The 17,247-nt window shown below is 36.3% G+C and overlaps 1 protein-coding gene across 1 annotated transcript; it reads right to left on the bottom strand.

The window, feature by feature from the left end:
* Window positions 1-9,445: 9,445 nt before the first annotated feature.
* Window positions 9,446-15,396, bottom strand: OLFML1 (olfactomedin like 1). The gene is made up of 3 exons (XM_054390750.1): window positions 15,271-15,396; window positions 13,157-13,445; window positions 9,446-10,224 (listed from the first exon to the last, which is right to left on the bottom strand). Exons 1-3 carry the CDS (start codon window positions 15,394-15,396, stop codon window positions 9,446-9,448), a joined length of 1,194 nt encoding a protein of 397 aa, XP_054246725.1.
* Between the last annotated feature and the right edge of the window lie 1,851 nt (window positions 15,397-17,247).

Here is a 17,247-nt window from a genome sequence, read left to right as displayed (position 1 = left end):
GATGGTACATGCTGTATTTGAGTGTTTTGCTGGGAAAAGCAGTGACAGCCAGTGCATAGGAAGGCAAGCATGGCCTTGCCCTATGGCTGTGAAGGGAGAGGACCTGGAACAGAGATGCTGTGCAATTACTGCCACTCCCTTGGGAAGGACAGGTAGAACCAGAAGGAGGTTGAGCAGCACAGGCTAAGTATCCAATATCCCAGCATCCTCCTGCTGCTGCTGTGGTATTCATGTGTAATCATTTTACTGTTTCTGTATTGTTTGATATATGGAGCACTGATACTATTACAATGTTATGGTACCACTTTAACACAGAGGGAGTCCAGGTTTTGGGCTACTTTTACCTTGTTGATCATGTCTGTCCTGTTTAATATAATTTTAACTAAAGTGAATTAATTCTGCACCTCTCTCAGCATAGTGTGTTTCAGAGGCACTCCCTCAGCTGTTCTGGCCTCTTGGCTAATTACCATTCCAGAAACCCCTCCTTCAGTAAGAGTGGTTTATTTCTGTTCTGCAGTAGTGCAGATAAATTACTGTCACAAAGCTGGCATTGTGTTAAGTCTTTGCTTCTCATATAACAATGAATCTTATTCAGGGAGAGCAGAATCATCCTTCTCAGAAAAGACCTATGAAAAAAAACAAGTTAGGAACCCCAAAAGAGAATACTGCTGGACACTATTGACCATCTTAATTTCTTCCATCTTGAAAATCAGTGGAAAGTTACCTGTGAGATCTCAGATGTACCTCTGTAACTGTTTTATCTCAACTAGATCTAACAACCAGGGCCTGTTTTAATTTTGTTAGAAATTAGGGAGCCTGTCTGAGTTTCTCTTCCTTATGTCACAGTCACATTATGGATCATGCTGGCAATGCTGAGGGGCCATGTGTTAGAGTTCAGGCCATGTTCCTGATCCTGCAAGCATGCCTGAATGGTGCTTAGGCTTGTACGTATTGGTTGTTCTGTCATAGTGAACTGCTTGGTGTTACTGGATTGTACAGAAAAGCAGCAAAATGGTTCATAGTCACTGAAAGGTAAGGACCTAGACAGACACCTTGATGCAGGCTCTAAATGGCTGTGCTCCCTAGAGATGCTCATGGCTATAAGGCAGGAGAAACATCCTTGTTTTGATGCATCAATTTGCAGTGTAGTCCAAACTACTGTTTTATTTGCTGAAAAGTTTTTACAAAACTTCATTTTTACTGTTTATAAAGGACAGTAAATTCACTGTGACTAATGTATTCTAAGTTCAGTCTCAACCATTCTGATTTTTTTTTATTATTTACTCAAGAATTCTCACAAGAGATACTTGAGACCTCACATCCTTCTTGATCAAAAAGCTTTACTCTAAGACGACAGCAAAGGTTAGTCACAGTGTGATTCCACTGTTTTCCCCGAAGCACAGTACTTCTATTCATAGGCTGTACAGGCTATGAAACACCAGCATTAAAACAATGAATAAACATTGTGATGCAAGACTGTGAAAGCCACAAGTACTCTGTAATCTCATTGTGTGGGAAAAAACAGGGTGTGTAGGTAAATCTTTTTAAATTCTCAGAGAGTTCCTTTCATGTAGATTTGGTTGAATAAGCTGTAGAGAGGAAATAATATATTGGAAAATCCTTTCCCATCAGTTCTGTACAGCTGATGCCTTCTGTCTCATTAGAAAGTGTTCCTTCCTTATCTTTAACTTAGATTTATGTCCAGTCATGTAACCAATTTCCTCTGGTAAGGTGCACAAATTTCTCTTATCCTTTGAAACCTTTTCTAAATATACGTGGTATGCTTTTTTAATGGGTAAGATATGGGGGGTTTGTTTGTTTTTTTTCCTGTTGTGTGTGTTTGTTTTTTCCTGTTATTACTTAGTGAAGTTAACGTGAAATACTCAAGATGAGAGTTTCAATAAAGACATTTTGTCTGCGTAAAATTATACTTGAAAATTTCCAGGACAACTGTAGCTACTTGATACTAAACCAGAATATATTATTTTTTCTCTCTGACAGCTTAGAGCATGAACTGTTCTATAGCAGTACACGGAGTCTAAAAGTCTTATTTTCAGATATCTCTTACTAAGATGAAATAGACCTTGAAAAAACTTCCTTTGGTTTTGCCTGAGAGTACTATACTTGTTCAGCTAGGGTTTTTTTCCCCAGTTTTCTGTTTATGTTCCAGAAGTTTGAATGGACACATGCAGTTCTTACAAAAAGTTTTCAGGAGCTTACCGTTACTTCTGATCAGGATTTTGAAAGTCTTTTAAACAAGGCATTGATCTGACTGCTTGCGTGTAGCTAATTGAAATCATACCTCAGGCAGCTGTAGCAATCTATTAGCTCCATCTAGTGTTCAGCTCTTAACTCAGGCACCAGTGATCTGGACAGGTTTTCTCCCAGGTAAATACTAGCTCCATATATTGAGGTATTTTATAAATTTTCAGGTTGGCACGCTTATCATAGTTAATGAAAAGCTAGTGGAGGGCAGCTACAGTCTTTTCATGTAGATAGCTGTTTAACACATCTGCATTTCCTCTAACCATCAGGCAAAGGCCCTTGTATTGCAGCCTGGAAAACAGAGCTTACACTCCAAGTTACTGCATGCTTATGTATTGCAAATACATTACGATGTAAGCCCTTATCCCATCTTTTTACTGAGCACATTTTGAATTGTGGGACTTGTTTCAGTCAGACTGAACTTGTAACATTGGGAGATTTGGCATTTGTCTAAATTTGTTGCAATAAGAACTGGCAGAAAAAAAACACATACTAGAAAGTTTCATAAATTACATAAGACATTATTAGGCTGTTTCTTGACTCAAAAGAAATCCATTATTATGGATATTATATTATGGATATGGTTTTTACATTTTCATGAAAGCTTCTAGCAAGCATTTAGGTTTGATTCAAGAAACCTGTATTTTTTTGTAAGATCTTTTTTATTTGAGAAAGAACAAAACCAAACCCAAACACACAAGCAAAAAAAACCCGCCACAAAATCTTTCACTTTCAAGTACAGGAGAGATTATAATAGCAGAACTCCAAGTTCATCTTACCTGCAAATTTTGAGCCAGGAGGCAAGGGTGTCTGTGTGCTCTTTTTCCCCAATAATGCCTTTCATTGCTTCTGTCATCAATTGTTAAGGTTTCTGTCACACAGTTCTTTTTTTCATAGTGATACATACAGATACAAGTCATGGGTTCACCTTTATTTTAGAGGCAGACCACCAGCAGCTCAAGCCAGTGCAGTTTATTATTATGATTCAGTTATTCTGATACACCAAAATACTCCATCTTTGTTTAGCTGCAGAAATGAGCTATGATGTGTGACTTGCTGCAACTCACAAGCAGTGAAGATTAGTTTAAGCCACTTGCACCTAATCTAGCAGGCAAGGTCAGTTACCGTGACTCAGCTGATATGCAGGAGCTAAGTCACATGCCTGAGTTCTTGATCTGTTTACTGATGAGCTTTCTTTTGCTGTTTTCTGACCTTAGCAAAAGTGTTACTAGAAAATATGAATGGTACCTTCTGTGGAGATTAAAGAAGTATAATAGAGTGTTTGCTGATAAAAGTCCTGAAATTACCTTAAGGGTCAGTTTGCAAGCATCCAGCAAGATCTACTGCAAAAACCCACCTAATAACCCAACCCCCAAATCCAAGCCAACAGTGGAAGAAAGCAAGTCCCTATCTCTAATCATTATCTTGGATCCAGTAGCTGATAAACTCTATCTGTGTACCATAGTGTGCACAGCTTGGAAATTAGGAGTAATTGATCATGATTGATGTAGGTAACAGCCACTGTTAGATACACATATTCCCTAGGGGCATGTCATCTGTTTCTGTAAATTATAGGCTTTCTGCTAAAGAACTCTTTGTGGTTCCTTCTGCAGTATGACTTTTTGCCATTTCCCTGTTGCCTCTTTTAGCCTTCCGAGATAAACTCTGTGGTTTGCTGAAATTTCATCTTAGCACCTAAGACCTATTTTGTTTAACCTCCAAAGTACAGGCTTACAGCAATTCTTCGTTCCTAGTAGCTGGGTTTTGTTAAGGCTGGTATATCTTACCTCTTTGCCTTGGTTTTGAGCCGTAAGCCTAATTTGTAGATGACTGCCCACGTCCTGGTCACTGTATTTTCATTAGATTTTAGAAACAACCACAAAAATGTCTACTGATACATTTTTATTTTTGAATTAACCAGCATATGCATCTGAAGTCTCATATCATAAAACCTGCCCATAGCCATGTTAATTGGTTTTCTAATGTATTGTCTGTAAATTTAAAGCTAACTGCCGAAAAAGAAAGTCAATATAAGATGATGAATATTTGCATTCATGGAAGGTTTTATGTAAATTTTAAACTATTACTGGGTGATAGTAAATGGTATCGGCCACTTTACAATTGTGGCTCTGATAATTGTTTTAGCAGAAGTCCTCTTACAGAACTAAATATTTTTTGCATATTTATAATCATTATTATTCTTATGTTTTTCTCAAATGGGAATTTTTGTCAAACCAAAAGAAGTACTTCAGTATCAAAGACTTGCTGGTATGATAACAACTGTATTCCTCTCGTAATTTTAGCCTAAGACAGTTGCACTCTGAATTCAGACCTGAATTGTGACTCAGAGATTCAGCCTGAGAGATGATTCACTTTTTAATTGTAAACATTGTTTTTATGCTCTTAAGATATATTATCTGCTTTTTAGCTGCTATATTCAGAAGAAGATTACTTCTTTTAGGCTCATTTAAAAAGCATAGCTGTACTGTTTGGGCTTAATGCCTGATTCACCATTCACAGAGAACCTAAAGCTCTGGCTTTATTCAGTACAATTGGACAGAGAAGAAATATTTGTTTCCCTGAAGTAATGGAATTAATAAGGATATGGATTTAACTTCTTTGATTTGCTTGTACGTTGCCAGATATCAGAATCCTATTTCTGTGAATGTAGTGCATTGCTTTTTAAAAGAATTCATGTCTTGTTTATGAACATTCGTCATTGTTTTTCTTGGATAGTCAGCCAAGTGTTCTAGTTTCGCACTAAACTGTCATATTCTTTTAGCATAGACACCAACAAGGGTGAAATGAAATGTGATTTTTTTTTTTTTTATGAATACTTACAGTGTTGAAGTTAATTTGACCTTGTGAATAGTATCAGACAAACATAATGACAGTAAATGTTAATACAAATATTTCACCAAAAAGTTTGCTTTAGCTGGAAGGATTTGACAAGCAGGACCTACCTTGACTTACAGCTCTGCTACAGGGAGTCACTAAAGTCAGAGCTAGAAAAAAAATCAATTGCAGTAGTTGTACCACCTGGGTTTCAGTGCTGTGTAATGTGTGTGAAACCTGTGGAGGTTTGTGTTGCAGGAGTAGCTGGATGGTTGTGCGTGGACAGAACTCAAATGTTTTCATTTTTTAAGAATAGATCTCTTATTCTTTTCAATAAAAGAGGATAGTTTGTTCAATTTATAAAATAAATTTACGATACATGGTTTAATGGTTTTGATTTCGCCTGGAAAACTAGAATAGCATGTAAGAAGTGGTTTATATTTGTATAGTTGTGTGTCCTTTTTATTTTCTTTTCCTGTTTATATATGTGTGCTTGCACGTCAAAGCATAAAAATATAAATATATTGGTTAGTAAAATGAAACATTGTTTTCAGTACACATTTGATAAGAAAAATATTTATTCAAATTACATACTACATAAGTTGTAGTATTAATAAGTTGGGGAGTTAATGATATTTATATGACATTTAATAAGAAATTATTTGTTGACAAGACCAGTTAGGAAGGTAGTTGTATCAAATGTGCAGCGTGGATGGGAATGCATTCATGCCATGAGAAGAAAAGGTTGCAGAGTAGCCTGGAGGCTGTTTCAGTTTGTCCATATGCAAGTTCTGTAAACTTAGTCATGTACTTTGACTTTACTGCTGTCATTAATGCTGCAAGTTTATGTTTGCATTTTGTGGCCAAACAATTGAACATGAAATGCATTTTTTTTTTCCCTGGAATGAGTCACTAGCTTCCAATATGGTGGAGAAAATGAGCAATTCATAGCATTCAGCAAAATTGTTTCTGCTAAGAAGATTGCTGAAATAGATGTTTTCTTTTGAGATTCTGATAGGAGATAATGTTCTCCACAGTGATACGAGTTCTGCACACATTTCAGAGCTGGTTGCCTCTGTGACTGAAATATCTGATCTGAGATGGTTCCCTCAGTTTTGTAGATCTATATGGAGAAAATCTAAGGCTTTAAACTGAGTTTTGCACCTGTGCTAAAGAAAACTTATTTCTGTCAAAGTTGTTTTTACCAACTGCACGTGTGACACTGGAAAGCTGGCATTACATCAGCATGCATCTTCCAAACACATTAAAACATGGAAGATTGGAAAAATATAGTGTGAGCATAAAGCCAAAGTAAAGTTTTGTAGCTCTTACAGGGGCAGCCACCCATCTGAAGGAATTGATTTAGGGACCAGAACCCCAGACACTGTCTTATTGATAGAAGGAGATGCTTTAACCCTGATGGGTGGCAAACCCTGGGAACAGAGTGCAGCTAGAAAGGAAAACATAGATAGGTTGACTCCCAGTAGTCACTGTGACCTAGGGAATTATGCAGGGACCTGATAACAAGAACAAAGCAAAACTTAGGACAGAATTATGGAATCCCTTTATCTCTTGCTTGATGTTTGCTTAAGCCTTCTGAAAAATATATGCGTTCGTGTGATACTTTCTCTATGTAGCCAATCATGAATTTACAACTGTGGTATGGACATACCAATGACCAATTACAAGCTGCCTTCTGATGTTATGTTAACCTATATAAAGAAAAAGCTTTGTACAATAAATCGACACTTGGCTTGCATCAGGCCTCGTCCCGTCTCTCACATCACAGCATCCGTCCACATGGCGCTATATTGATTTTAAATTGAGTAAATACACAGGAAATGATAGTGACAAATTATCTTCAAATTCTCAGTTGAAGTAAATGGATAGTGATAGTGCACGCAGTATAAGACTGGACCTTTAAAAGAAAATGCAGTTGGACATATGCATTGTGTAAATTATTGAAAAAAATTTAAAACCCCACAAAAGTGTTTAATTCTCCCTGGATATTTGTTAATGGCTGCAGATAATTGCAGGCTTTGCAAGGGATAAGAAAAAAATTATGAAGTGTAAGGTCAGTGCTGGTCCCAAAAATATTGTGAAAAGGATTACTCATCAGAGGTTTTAAAGAGTGGGTGAGACAGGCTGATCCAGCAACGCCTCCTCTATTATTCTCTTATGATTGCACATAAATGGTTTACCAACAAATCAGTATCAGGATTAATAGCTGGAAATTCCAGCTCTTTGAATTGATTGGTTGTTCATCTACATTTTTGAAACAAAAAAGGCTTGAAAATTTCTCCCTCCTTGTAATTGAACCTCAGTTGTGAGATTTGTGAACACTATTATTCTGCTTGTTTTCAATATTTCTTAAAATTTTGTACAATATGATATCTAGTGAGATTTAATAAATCTGGTGAAGCTCATTCACACAAAATTTATCATTTTACTGAAATTAGGCAGTACCTTGATTTCATTATGAAGTGTGGATTTCCAGGCCATTAAGGTTCAGAGAGGTCCTTGCCTGAACTTTTGAGGATTGCTCATTGAAATCTCCATATGAAATAATAATGTAAGCTTTCTCTGTTGCGTAATGGTGTGGCACATAGCATATTCCAAGAATGACTTTTCTAAGAGCAGACTCAATCTGTACTTCCATCAAAAGCTTTTATTTAAGTAAATGAAACATTCTTTTGCAGTAAAAGATCACAAAGCATTACAAAAGTGGCCAATATCATTTTATATTTTTGTGTTTGTAATTTTACAGATGACGAATAAGAGGCCAAATAGTTGAATCTGTCTTTGACCCATGGTCACACAAGAAATCAGTGCCAGCCCACTTTGCTTTCAGCCTGAGGATGTCTTTAAATGAGCTTGCTGTGGCTTCTGTAACACATGCTGTAGTAATGGTTTAGTCATTAAGGCTGCTTAGAACAATACAGCTTTTTTTGCTAGAAGCAGAGTAGCACTGCAGTCCATACAGTCTTAGTTGTGCTTTGGAACTCCTCTTCAAAATCATTCCCCAACGGTTGGCTGTTCTGTTGAAGCTATTTTTAAACAGAACAACAGCTCTTTTAGTGTAAAGAACAAAACAGTCTTTCTGCAAAACAGCTGTGGATTTCTTTCCAAGCATCCTTTTTTGGTAGTTTGTTTTATTTTGGTGTTATTGTTGTTATTAAACAGAAACACAGCTGTCATTAAAATCCTCAGGCTATATCCAGTACTTGTATTTCACAAATAAAAACCTAAGGTTTGTTTGTTGGTTTTGGTGGTTTGTTTGTTGTTTTTTTAAAAAATACTATTTGTAAAACAAAAATGTGGTTATATTTACACAGAGTTTATCTGTAACTTTTAAAATCAGGCCTGACTGGGGGCATGCTCTCGCTTGTACTCATTGTTGAGCTCATTAGGGTGACCTTTTCTCTACAGGTATTTTGCTGGAGTCAGAGGATAGGATGAGAATGATTCTGCTGTGAGCAATGGAAGTGATTTGAAGTATTGAGAACATTCCTTACAGCTAGATGCTAGAAAAGGACTGATAATAAAGGAAACAGAGTGATATGTAAACCACTTTCAAATAGTGTACAACACAGAAGAGATCATCTAGGTACATTCCTTCTGATGCAAGTATTGATATGCTGAGAAAACCCTGAAAGGTGGCAAATTGAAGCTGATAAAAGTGAATATTTAAATGCAATTAATGTTATAACAGGATCAAAAGTGGACTCTACAGCTATGAGGATAGCAAAAACGTGGGCATTTCATAGACATGGTCTAGAAGTTCAATGATTGGGCATAGTACCTTGATGCAACGTACAAGAACTATGTGTTAAACCATGTTTGTGAGCATATTTACTCTTATGCTCTGTAATATAATAAACCTTTACAGATAATTTCTTTTGAAGCACGTGATTTTATAGTGCTTACCAGAAGGCTTCCTAAAGTGAGCTTCAGGGTAGTGAAGGTTGTCAGGCAATGTGTATTGGGCAGGAAGGACTTCTGATTGGATTTCCATGGCACTGAAGTAGGATATATAATTTTGATAAGAAGAGAACCTGTCAAGGATGGATTATTTTTATTTTTAATGAACCTTAGTCTTTAAGACTAGCATTTGTGGGTTGTATATTTGTGGTTATTTAGTCATCATGTCATTTATATTAATGGAGTCTTTACATATTCTTAACTGGAAATTAGTTTAGGATCTCTGGGGTATGTAAAGCCTGAATTTGTGTAAAACAGATGAAAGTTGTAACAGGTGGGAATAATGTAATTTTAATACACTTTAATGCCCATGGTGACATGAGACTGCTAGCTTTTAAGTGTATTTGAAAAGTTGTTAAAAATTCTAAGCTTGCTGCTTTGTGTGAAGCTTGTAAATGATCTGGGATCCATCACCCCAAGCAAAGAGTTGCTTTTCTTTAGGATTGTAATGTATAGTGCAATGACTACCTTGACGTTTTGGAAAATATAATGCTGGAATTTCATGAGTATTTACAGCCTCCAAAATGTCATAAACACATTGTATGCGAGAGGTGCCTCCACCAGGAAAGTTGTACACCACATAGAGTGTGTTGCATATCATGAAAGCTGCTTCAGCACCCTTGCTATTGCATGATGTGTCCCAAGTGTGCTCTACTGCCATGTTTATGTGATTGATTTTAGTAATTACCATGTTCCCTTCAGTCTCTGGTTCTGCATGAATTGCCCAGAGCCCTTGCTCATCAATGGCAAGATCTATTTTTGTAGATGGAGAAAGCTGATAGACAGGAATCCTTCCAGCCCCTGGCAGTAGCATTTGGTCAGTTATAGTTCTTCTCTGGATATTGAATTTAATTATCTCATTTAAGGAGCCATATCTGTGATAGAACAGGAAACCGTGATATATGATGTGGCCAGTTCCTTCCCAGGGTACTGGCAAGGGGATTCTGCGAGCTTTTAGTGTATGATTACTTTCTATAAATGTCATAATATTTGCAAACTCCAAAATAACATTATTTACAGAACCATTTAATAAATAAATCTTTGCATGCTTTTTGCCAGGATCTTTCATCCAAGAGCCATGCTTATCTCCAGTCTTCTTAACTATCTTTAGGGACTTAATACCTGTAAGCATTTGGTCACAACCTGAAAGGAAACACCCAAACAACAAAAAAGATATTAGTTTCTTTTCTTTGAATTTGTTTCCCTTTAATCCAATTATAACACAGACTCAATATATCAGTAAAGGTGGCAGCAATATGGCTATGGTAAGTAGTGCTGAAGATAATTTTACATGATGTATTCAATATGTCCTGCTAAGGAGACTACATATTTTCAGCTACACATAGTGTGTTGTTTTCTGCATTATTAGATCAGTGTTATCCAAGTGGGATTCTGTGTACCTGAGAGGACACCAAGGGCACAGTTAGTGATTCTGGTTATTCTTGTCAGTTCTTTTACAGGGCTGCAGTTTTAACTTCCAAGAAGTGACTTCTGCTTTATATGAACACAGTAAAATAATCAAATTTATTTCTTATTGAAGACATGCAAATAAGAATCAATTTTCCTGATATGCTATGTGTATGGTATTTTTGTTTCAGGAACTCTCTTATCCTCTCCTAGCCTTTATATTATGAATGAAGGGAAAACCAAAAAACAAAACAAAAACAAAACAAACAAAATAATAACAACAAAACCCAAACCAAACCAAAACAAGACAAATAAAAATAAGTAATAAGAGAAAGCTAAATCGCTGGGTTATCATCCCATTCCCCTTCCCAAAATCTAAAGCACAGTGAAGCTAGAACAAATACATAGATCACAAAATAGGAAATGCCCATATATTAATGTGATCTTTAAATGAACTGGTATGATATATGTGTGATACCAATTCTTATGCTAGAAGCATGGCTGATGTTTACCTCACTATAGGGATAAAATCAGTACCACCAGAGAGCGAGTCATAGTTTTGGCTTTGTTACATTTTCTATGCACTTTGCACAGATGTTTAAGGCCAAAAAGCACTAAGTTTGTGAAGATTCAGATACTGAGATATTTATCAAGTACCATGTTTTCCAGAAAAAGCTCTATTGCAAAACATATTAGCAGGCTTGTTTACCAAAGACACTCATAAATTACAAGAGACACTATTTGAGGTTTTAAGAATTGCCTTTAGTGAAGTGCAGCCATTTTAGTAAACAGAACAAAGAAAGCCCTAAGGCGGGAAGTTCTGGCAGTAGATGAAACGAAGAAAGCAAAGCCAGCCTCTCTGTTTGGCCTGATATGAACTTAATGGAGTCAGTGGCAAGATTCCAGTTGCCTGGAACCTTTGTGTCACTTGTGTGCACTGATACCCTCTACCCAAAGCATTTAGATATTGCTGTTTTAACACAGATTCACAGATATTTTTTTTTTCTCCTTTTTTTTTTTTTTTCCTGGAAGTCCTCACTCTGACTGCACCATCCCTGAGAAATCCACAAAGGCTTTCCCAAAACTAAAGTTTATTGATTATATAGATTCTAAAAGCATAAAGCTGTTGAATTAAAAAAAAAAATAACCAGCCTTAGCAACATTTGGCTCTGCAGAAGTCACCAGATTGCTATATGAAGTCTATCAAATGTTTCTCTTCTTAAGAGAAGATTTATAACTTCTTGGCTTTCATAACAGCATGGAGGAAGAGTGAGAAACTGATACATCCACAGTGGGCAAAAAGTTTACCAAAATTGTTCCACATTCTCCACCATTATACCTTCAAAGCTCACTGTTTCTTATTGTGCCCCCAAAAGTGCAGAAGATAATTTCCTGTTTCCCACCCAAAGCAGGATGAGGGATTGAGTACTGCATATAAAAACAGTGAGTGTACTTATTATTTCCAAGTCTGTGTGAACTTAAACCAAAACTAGTAATAAAGCTAGGAATTTTAAAACATTTTTTGCTAGCTTGCTGAGTCACTCTAAAAAATAATCATCACTTCTGAAAAATATGTGATAGCAAAGAAGCAGAGCTGCTATTTGCTAAAGTAGAGGATCTTGCTACTTTTCCCTCAGTTCTTGAAAATTTACGCAGGGAATAGTTTTGCCATTGGTTTCAATGAGACAAGCATCTGAGTAGTATTGATAAAATTAGAGTTGCTATGAACTGCTGCAATAAAATTAAAAGCAGTAATTTCCAACAAGGGAAAATGGAAAGTAATTTTTTCTTCTCTGAAACTCTTAGAAAGATATAATTTTTAAAGTGTCCTTCTACAATGAGTTTAATTTTTTCTGCCTCTCAAAAAATGTCTAATGTTAAAAAAAATCTATATATGGCAAAAAAGAAATCTTGATATTCAGAGCACTCATTTGTGGTGTAGAATTAGAGCTTAGAAGCATTGGAGTTGCCTCTATTACCATCTGCCTGAATACTCTTGCTGGAAAAGTTTAAGGAGCAAACTGTAAGGTTATCTGTAAGATTAAATCAGTCTAATTCTGTTGAAGTTAGTGGAATTTTGTAATTAATGATGCTAAATATCTTTCACTTTTTAAGAAAAGGCAGTTCACATTTCTCATTGATTATTTTTAATTTCTTACTACTTTTGAATGAAAACAGACTACTTCAACCAGATGCAAATTGTAGAACTGTCTTTTGATTAACTCAAGTATTTTTATTAACTCATGAATTCACTTTTAAGTTGGGGTTTTGACCCCTGCCCGCTCCAGAAAGCAAAGACCACTATTAATTCCGTCGTACAGCTGCAATACTCAGAAATGTACCGGCACTTTTTCTGGGACTTTACAAGAGCAAACCATCAGAGGCTTTTTACATTGCTTTATAATAAAAAGCAGCTTCCAAAGAACCAGTTTGATATGCAGAAGAGTGTTTACAAAACAAATCTTTGGATTGCACTTTCTTCTCTCCCTTTCCCTTACCTTTTTATACTTTGGGTTTGTGTTTGTTTGCTTTTTAAAATCTAATATTTACAGTTATCTGTGGTATTCACATAACCTGTGAAAATCTGTTATCCCTGTACTGGCATGCACACAGTGGCTAGAGAACCAGCTCATTCACATTGAAGTTCTGAGAAGTAAAGCACTCTTACTTGCATTAAGCATGAGTTTAAGTTTCTTTTTTTCTTCTGCTGCTTCAGATAGCTGCTGTTTCACCAGGTCTTCATGTACTCCTATACATGTATCAGAATCTTTGACAGATCCAAAGTAGTCTATTTCCCTTTGTGCTTGTTCAATTCTTGTTAGCAAATTCTCTACTTCACTTTTAACCTCAGACTTGTGACTGTTGAGTCCTGCCAGGCGTGACATTGCCATCTTTGAAAAGTCTCGGAATTCTTCCACGTAATCTAGTATGTCTTGGTTGCATTTTTCCAGCCTCTTCTTGAGGTAGAACAGAGGAAGAAAAGACATAGATATGTGCGTCTATTCCATATAGATTATGACCTTATTCATGATTACTTTAAAACCAGTACTATTCTCTCCTTTCTGATTCCCCTGCCCCCATCTGTTTCAAACCAATGGTCTGTTGCTGTTTATCTATGTGAAGAGGACACATTAGACTGGCACTAGCATTCACAGTTCTGGGGAAAAAGTCCTGTAGGACCACTGGTGAAGCAGTCTTAAAAAGTTTTTTGTAGAAAATCTGCAAACACCAACATTTTACATAAATGTATTTCTTCTGACCAAGACAGTATCTATAGCTATTTTTTATCTATTTAAGATGGAAAATGGAAATACTGACATCACTATGTTTGAGAAGAATTTTTTTTTGGGGGGGGGGAGGGGAGTGTCAAAATTATGTCTGTATTTAAGAATACCCTACACACAGTGTATTCAAATCATCAACATTTTTAGGGGTGAGGAAAGTGGTTTCTCAGTTGCAATGCAGCAGCTTTTAAAGATAATAGATGGCCTGAACATAGAAGCCCAAAGTGAGGACAATAACCCAATATTTGAGCCCAAATGCACAATTACAGTAGATCTAACTGCTAGGTTGGGTGTTCTGATTTGGTGCTTTTTGAACATACTTCAGGTATTTTGTTTTAAGGTGGTGTTTGACTAGGTGATGTCTGAGTTTACTGAATACTTAATGTGGTGTGCATGTGTGCCATGTCAACCGTGTGGTGGTTTGTTTGTTTAGTGACCTGTGGTTTCTGTGTGTGACACCCTCCCCCCCATTTATATGTGACCATAAGTCCCCACTGTTAAATCACTTCCTACAAAACTTTGTTTTAAATGTTTTCAAGTGTTTTATTCAATATCTGCCTCAACCTTTTTCCTTTATACTTTGGTGCCCCTTGCACCTCCACAGGTGGAGATGCATCATTTTTAATGAGTGCCAAATGAATGGAAATAGCCATGTGAAGTTTTTCATATAGTGGCTAAGAAAATGTAAATCTCGGTCTACACAATGGGAACTGAATACTAGGCTAATCCTTAATTCTTTCTGTGTTGTGAAGTTAAGATCAATGAGAGCTTTGTACAAAAACAGGATGCAAGATCAGGCAAGTTAAAACAACTCTAAAGTCTGCCAATGCAAGGCAGAAGCCAAGGACACATTAGTTATTTAATATAAACTGTGTCTGCTGACACCATGCCAATACTGGAAACGGGTTTTGCAGTCCTGGTAGTTTTTTACTGCAGAAAAAGAAGCTGGTACTGGTACATTTAGATAACATAAAACAAATATCTGTTTCACTCTCCCAGCTGTAAGGAGAGAGTTCACCTTCAAGTTAGAGTGAAGATACAATCCTGGTTTATATTAATGTGTCTTGAACTATTCTTCCAGGTAGGTTCATCTGTACCTAGGAAACATACCTGATAAACTTCTATCTCCCTGTTAATACTTGACAGTACTTCTATTGGTGGTAACATGTTTTTACTGTTCCCTAGGATGGACTGTGACAGTTCTATAAACATTTGCATGTTTAGCTAAGTTCACCGATGCTGTAAAAAAAAAATGCAAGTGCTAACAGTATAAAAATATAACGCTATGAAATTATATCTTGCAATAAATAACAATGTGGTAATTAGGAGTTGTTATAATTAAAGATTTAGCTACAATTTTACCCAGTTATTTGAAAAAGCTGGAAGTATATCTTCCTGATATTGTTTGTCATACAAACCGTTCTGTGCTCACTCACACGGCAGAACATTCAAACCTCTTTGCAGTCAGGGGTTTACAGAAAGATAGACTAGCACATACCTCTAAAGACAGGAAACGCCGATCTAGGTAGTTCATCAGTGCTGCATCTTGCATCAGATATTGTGCTGCTCCCATGGCACTTGTAAGGAATGGAACTAATAAAAATTGGAGTTGCAAGGTTTTCATTGTTTCATAAAATTTTGCATCAAAATAACAGTGAAGTGTGTGTGTGTGTGTGTGTAGCGCAGTCCCAAACACTATTGCTGGTCCATGATTAAATTAAATTTAGCAGTTGTCTGATGCCTCAGTGTGAAAAAGTAATGCTAAAAACTACTAAAAAGTTAAAAATACTGTGTCTGCAAGTATTAAACAGCCCTAAAATGGCTGTTGCAGTTTATTATTAACAAAATAAGGTTGTGGAAGAGGAACTGAATGTGTTTATTTCTAGAAGCCAGATGACTTCTTTCCAGTTTGTGATCCATCCCAGATGTTCAGTACTGAGTCATTTAAAGCCTGTAGGCCAAATTTTATTAAATACAAATAAAAATAATTTATTTTCCCTCCTTTCTCCTCCCATCTGCTTTTCTGTGTGACCAACAATGTGCAGTATGTACTTGGTGTAAGTCAGCATGGATTTGAAGTCAGTGGATCACTTGTTATTCTTTCACAGGAAGATCTGTGGTATAATATTTGTAGCTAAGTTCAACAACCACAGCTGTTATTGTAAAACAATCTAAAGGACTTGTTTTCAGTTCCAGAGTTCAGCCTATTTGCAGTAGAACTGAAAACCATAGGTTAAAAAAAAAAATTCCTTCTTCTCTTTTCTTGCTAGTACTTTTCCAGCTAACATCAATGTCCTTAATAGAGCTCTATGTCAATCTAATGGAGTCCCTGATAGAACTCTTCTTTCAGAATAATAATTTTACTTTGGATTGCTTAAAAATTAATTCTAATTAACTCGAATGAGGCTGTTGCATTTGACCCAGTTTTTATTTATTCTTTTTCATAATATCCATGACTGAATGCCTTGTGTGGAAATACACACATACATGCTAGCATATTTGCTAGGAAACCATGTGTTAGGATATTAGAATTTCCCTTTGTGTCTAAAGCCAAAATGGATGTCTCTGTTTCTCATTCTCAGAATTCTCTACCTCTTTACTTTTTCTTTCTACTTTTTCCCCCCTTTCTCTACAGCTATTTTCCTCACGCAGCTTTCCTTTTTCTTCTAACTGCTTGTGTAAGCATGTGATTTGACACAATTCATGATACAACATGTCAGAGCAGGCAGATCTTTACCTCTCTTGGCTTTTACTGAGCAGCATATGCTATCCTAATGCTGTGCCCTATGTTATTAAAACCCTGAAATAGGTGGGGAGCCCACACTCCTGTCACTTAGATCTAAATAATACACATATAGATTAGATTTTACTCCTAAAGTTAAGACTGGCTTAAAGCAGGGCTGATTATGGGTTTTGTCTTTAGTTAACCTCTACAATAAAAGACAACCTCAGCAATAAAAGACAGAGGAAAAGAAAACATCAGAAACATATTCTAACATAGCTTTCTACATTACTGACTTTATACACACATGGATTAGAATCACTGCTGCTTAGACTGATGCATCAGTGATAACATGAGTGCCTTGTGATTTTGTTATAGGCAAAATAAGAGGAAAAGAGATAATTATCTGAAATAATGGGATTTTCCTTGGAATTGCTATTTATTTTAAGGTTGCCCAATTTGGTAGGCTTTGGTGCTGATGAACCATGATGGTGCTTTATATTAATTATAATTAGTGTATCATTGTCTTGTGTATTTTCTAATTTTGTTCAGACTTGGGTCTGCAGAGTTAAGTTCCTTATTAGTAGTACTGGCCACTATCTGATGAGATTGTCTATTGCTGGGATCTGTGAGGTTAGAAAAGGGTTTTGTCGTAGATGGACTACAGCACTTAATTCCAATTCCCATTTTTGTAAAAAAGTCAAACGTGTGTAATCCACTGGAAGACACTTGGCTGAATTTTGGGATTCAGAC

The sequence above is a fragment of the Indicator indicator genome, chromosome 21 (assembly GCF_027791375.1).
Source record: "Indicator indicator isolate 239-I01 chromosome 21, UM_Iind_1.1, whole genome shotgun sequence".
NCBI classification, from domain to species: domain Eukaryota; kingdom Metazoa; phylum Chordata; class Aves; order Piciformes; family Indicatoridae; genus Indicator; species Indicator indicator.
The sequence above is the reverse complement of the archived record's forward strand: the minus strand, read 5'-3'. Positions and strand labels throughout refer to the sequence as shown.

What these genes read in the sequence shown, in the direction of transcription:
- OLFML1 (XM_054390750.1), bottom strand. Translation starts at nt 15,396, where the DNA reads ATGAAAACCTTGCAACTCCAATTTTTATTAGTTCCATTCCTTACAAGT. An exon ending in GGCGTTTCCTGTCTTTAGAG is followed by an intron (nt 13,446 to 15,270) that starts GTATGTGCTAGT and finishes TTCTACCTCAAG; the next exon opens with AAGAGGCTGGAAAAATGCAA. An exon ending in TAAACTCATGCTTAATGCAA is followed by an intron (nt 10,225 to 13,156) that starts GTAAGAGTGCTT and finishes GTTTCCTTTCAG; the next exon opens with GTTGTGACCAAATGCTTACA.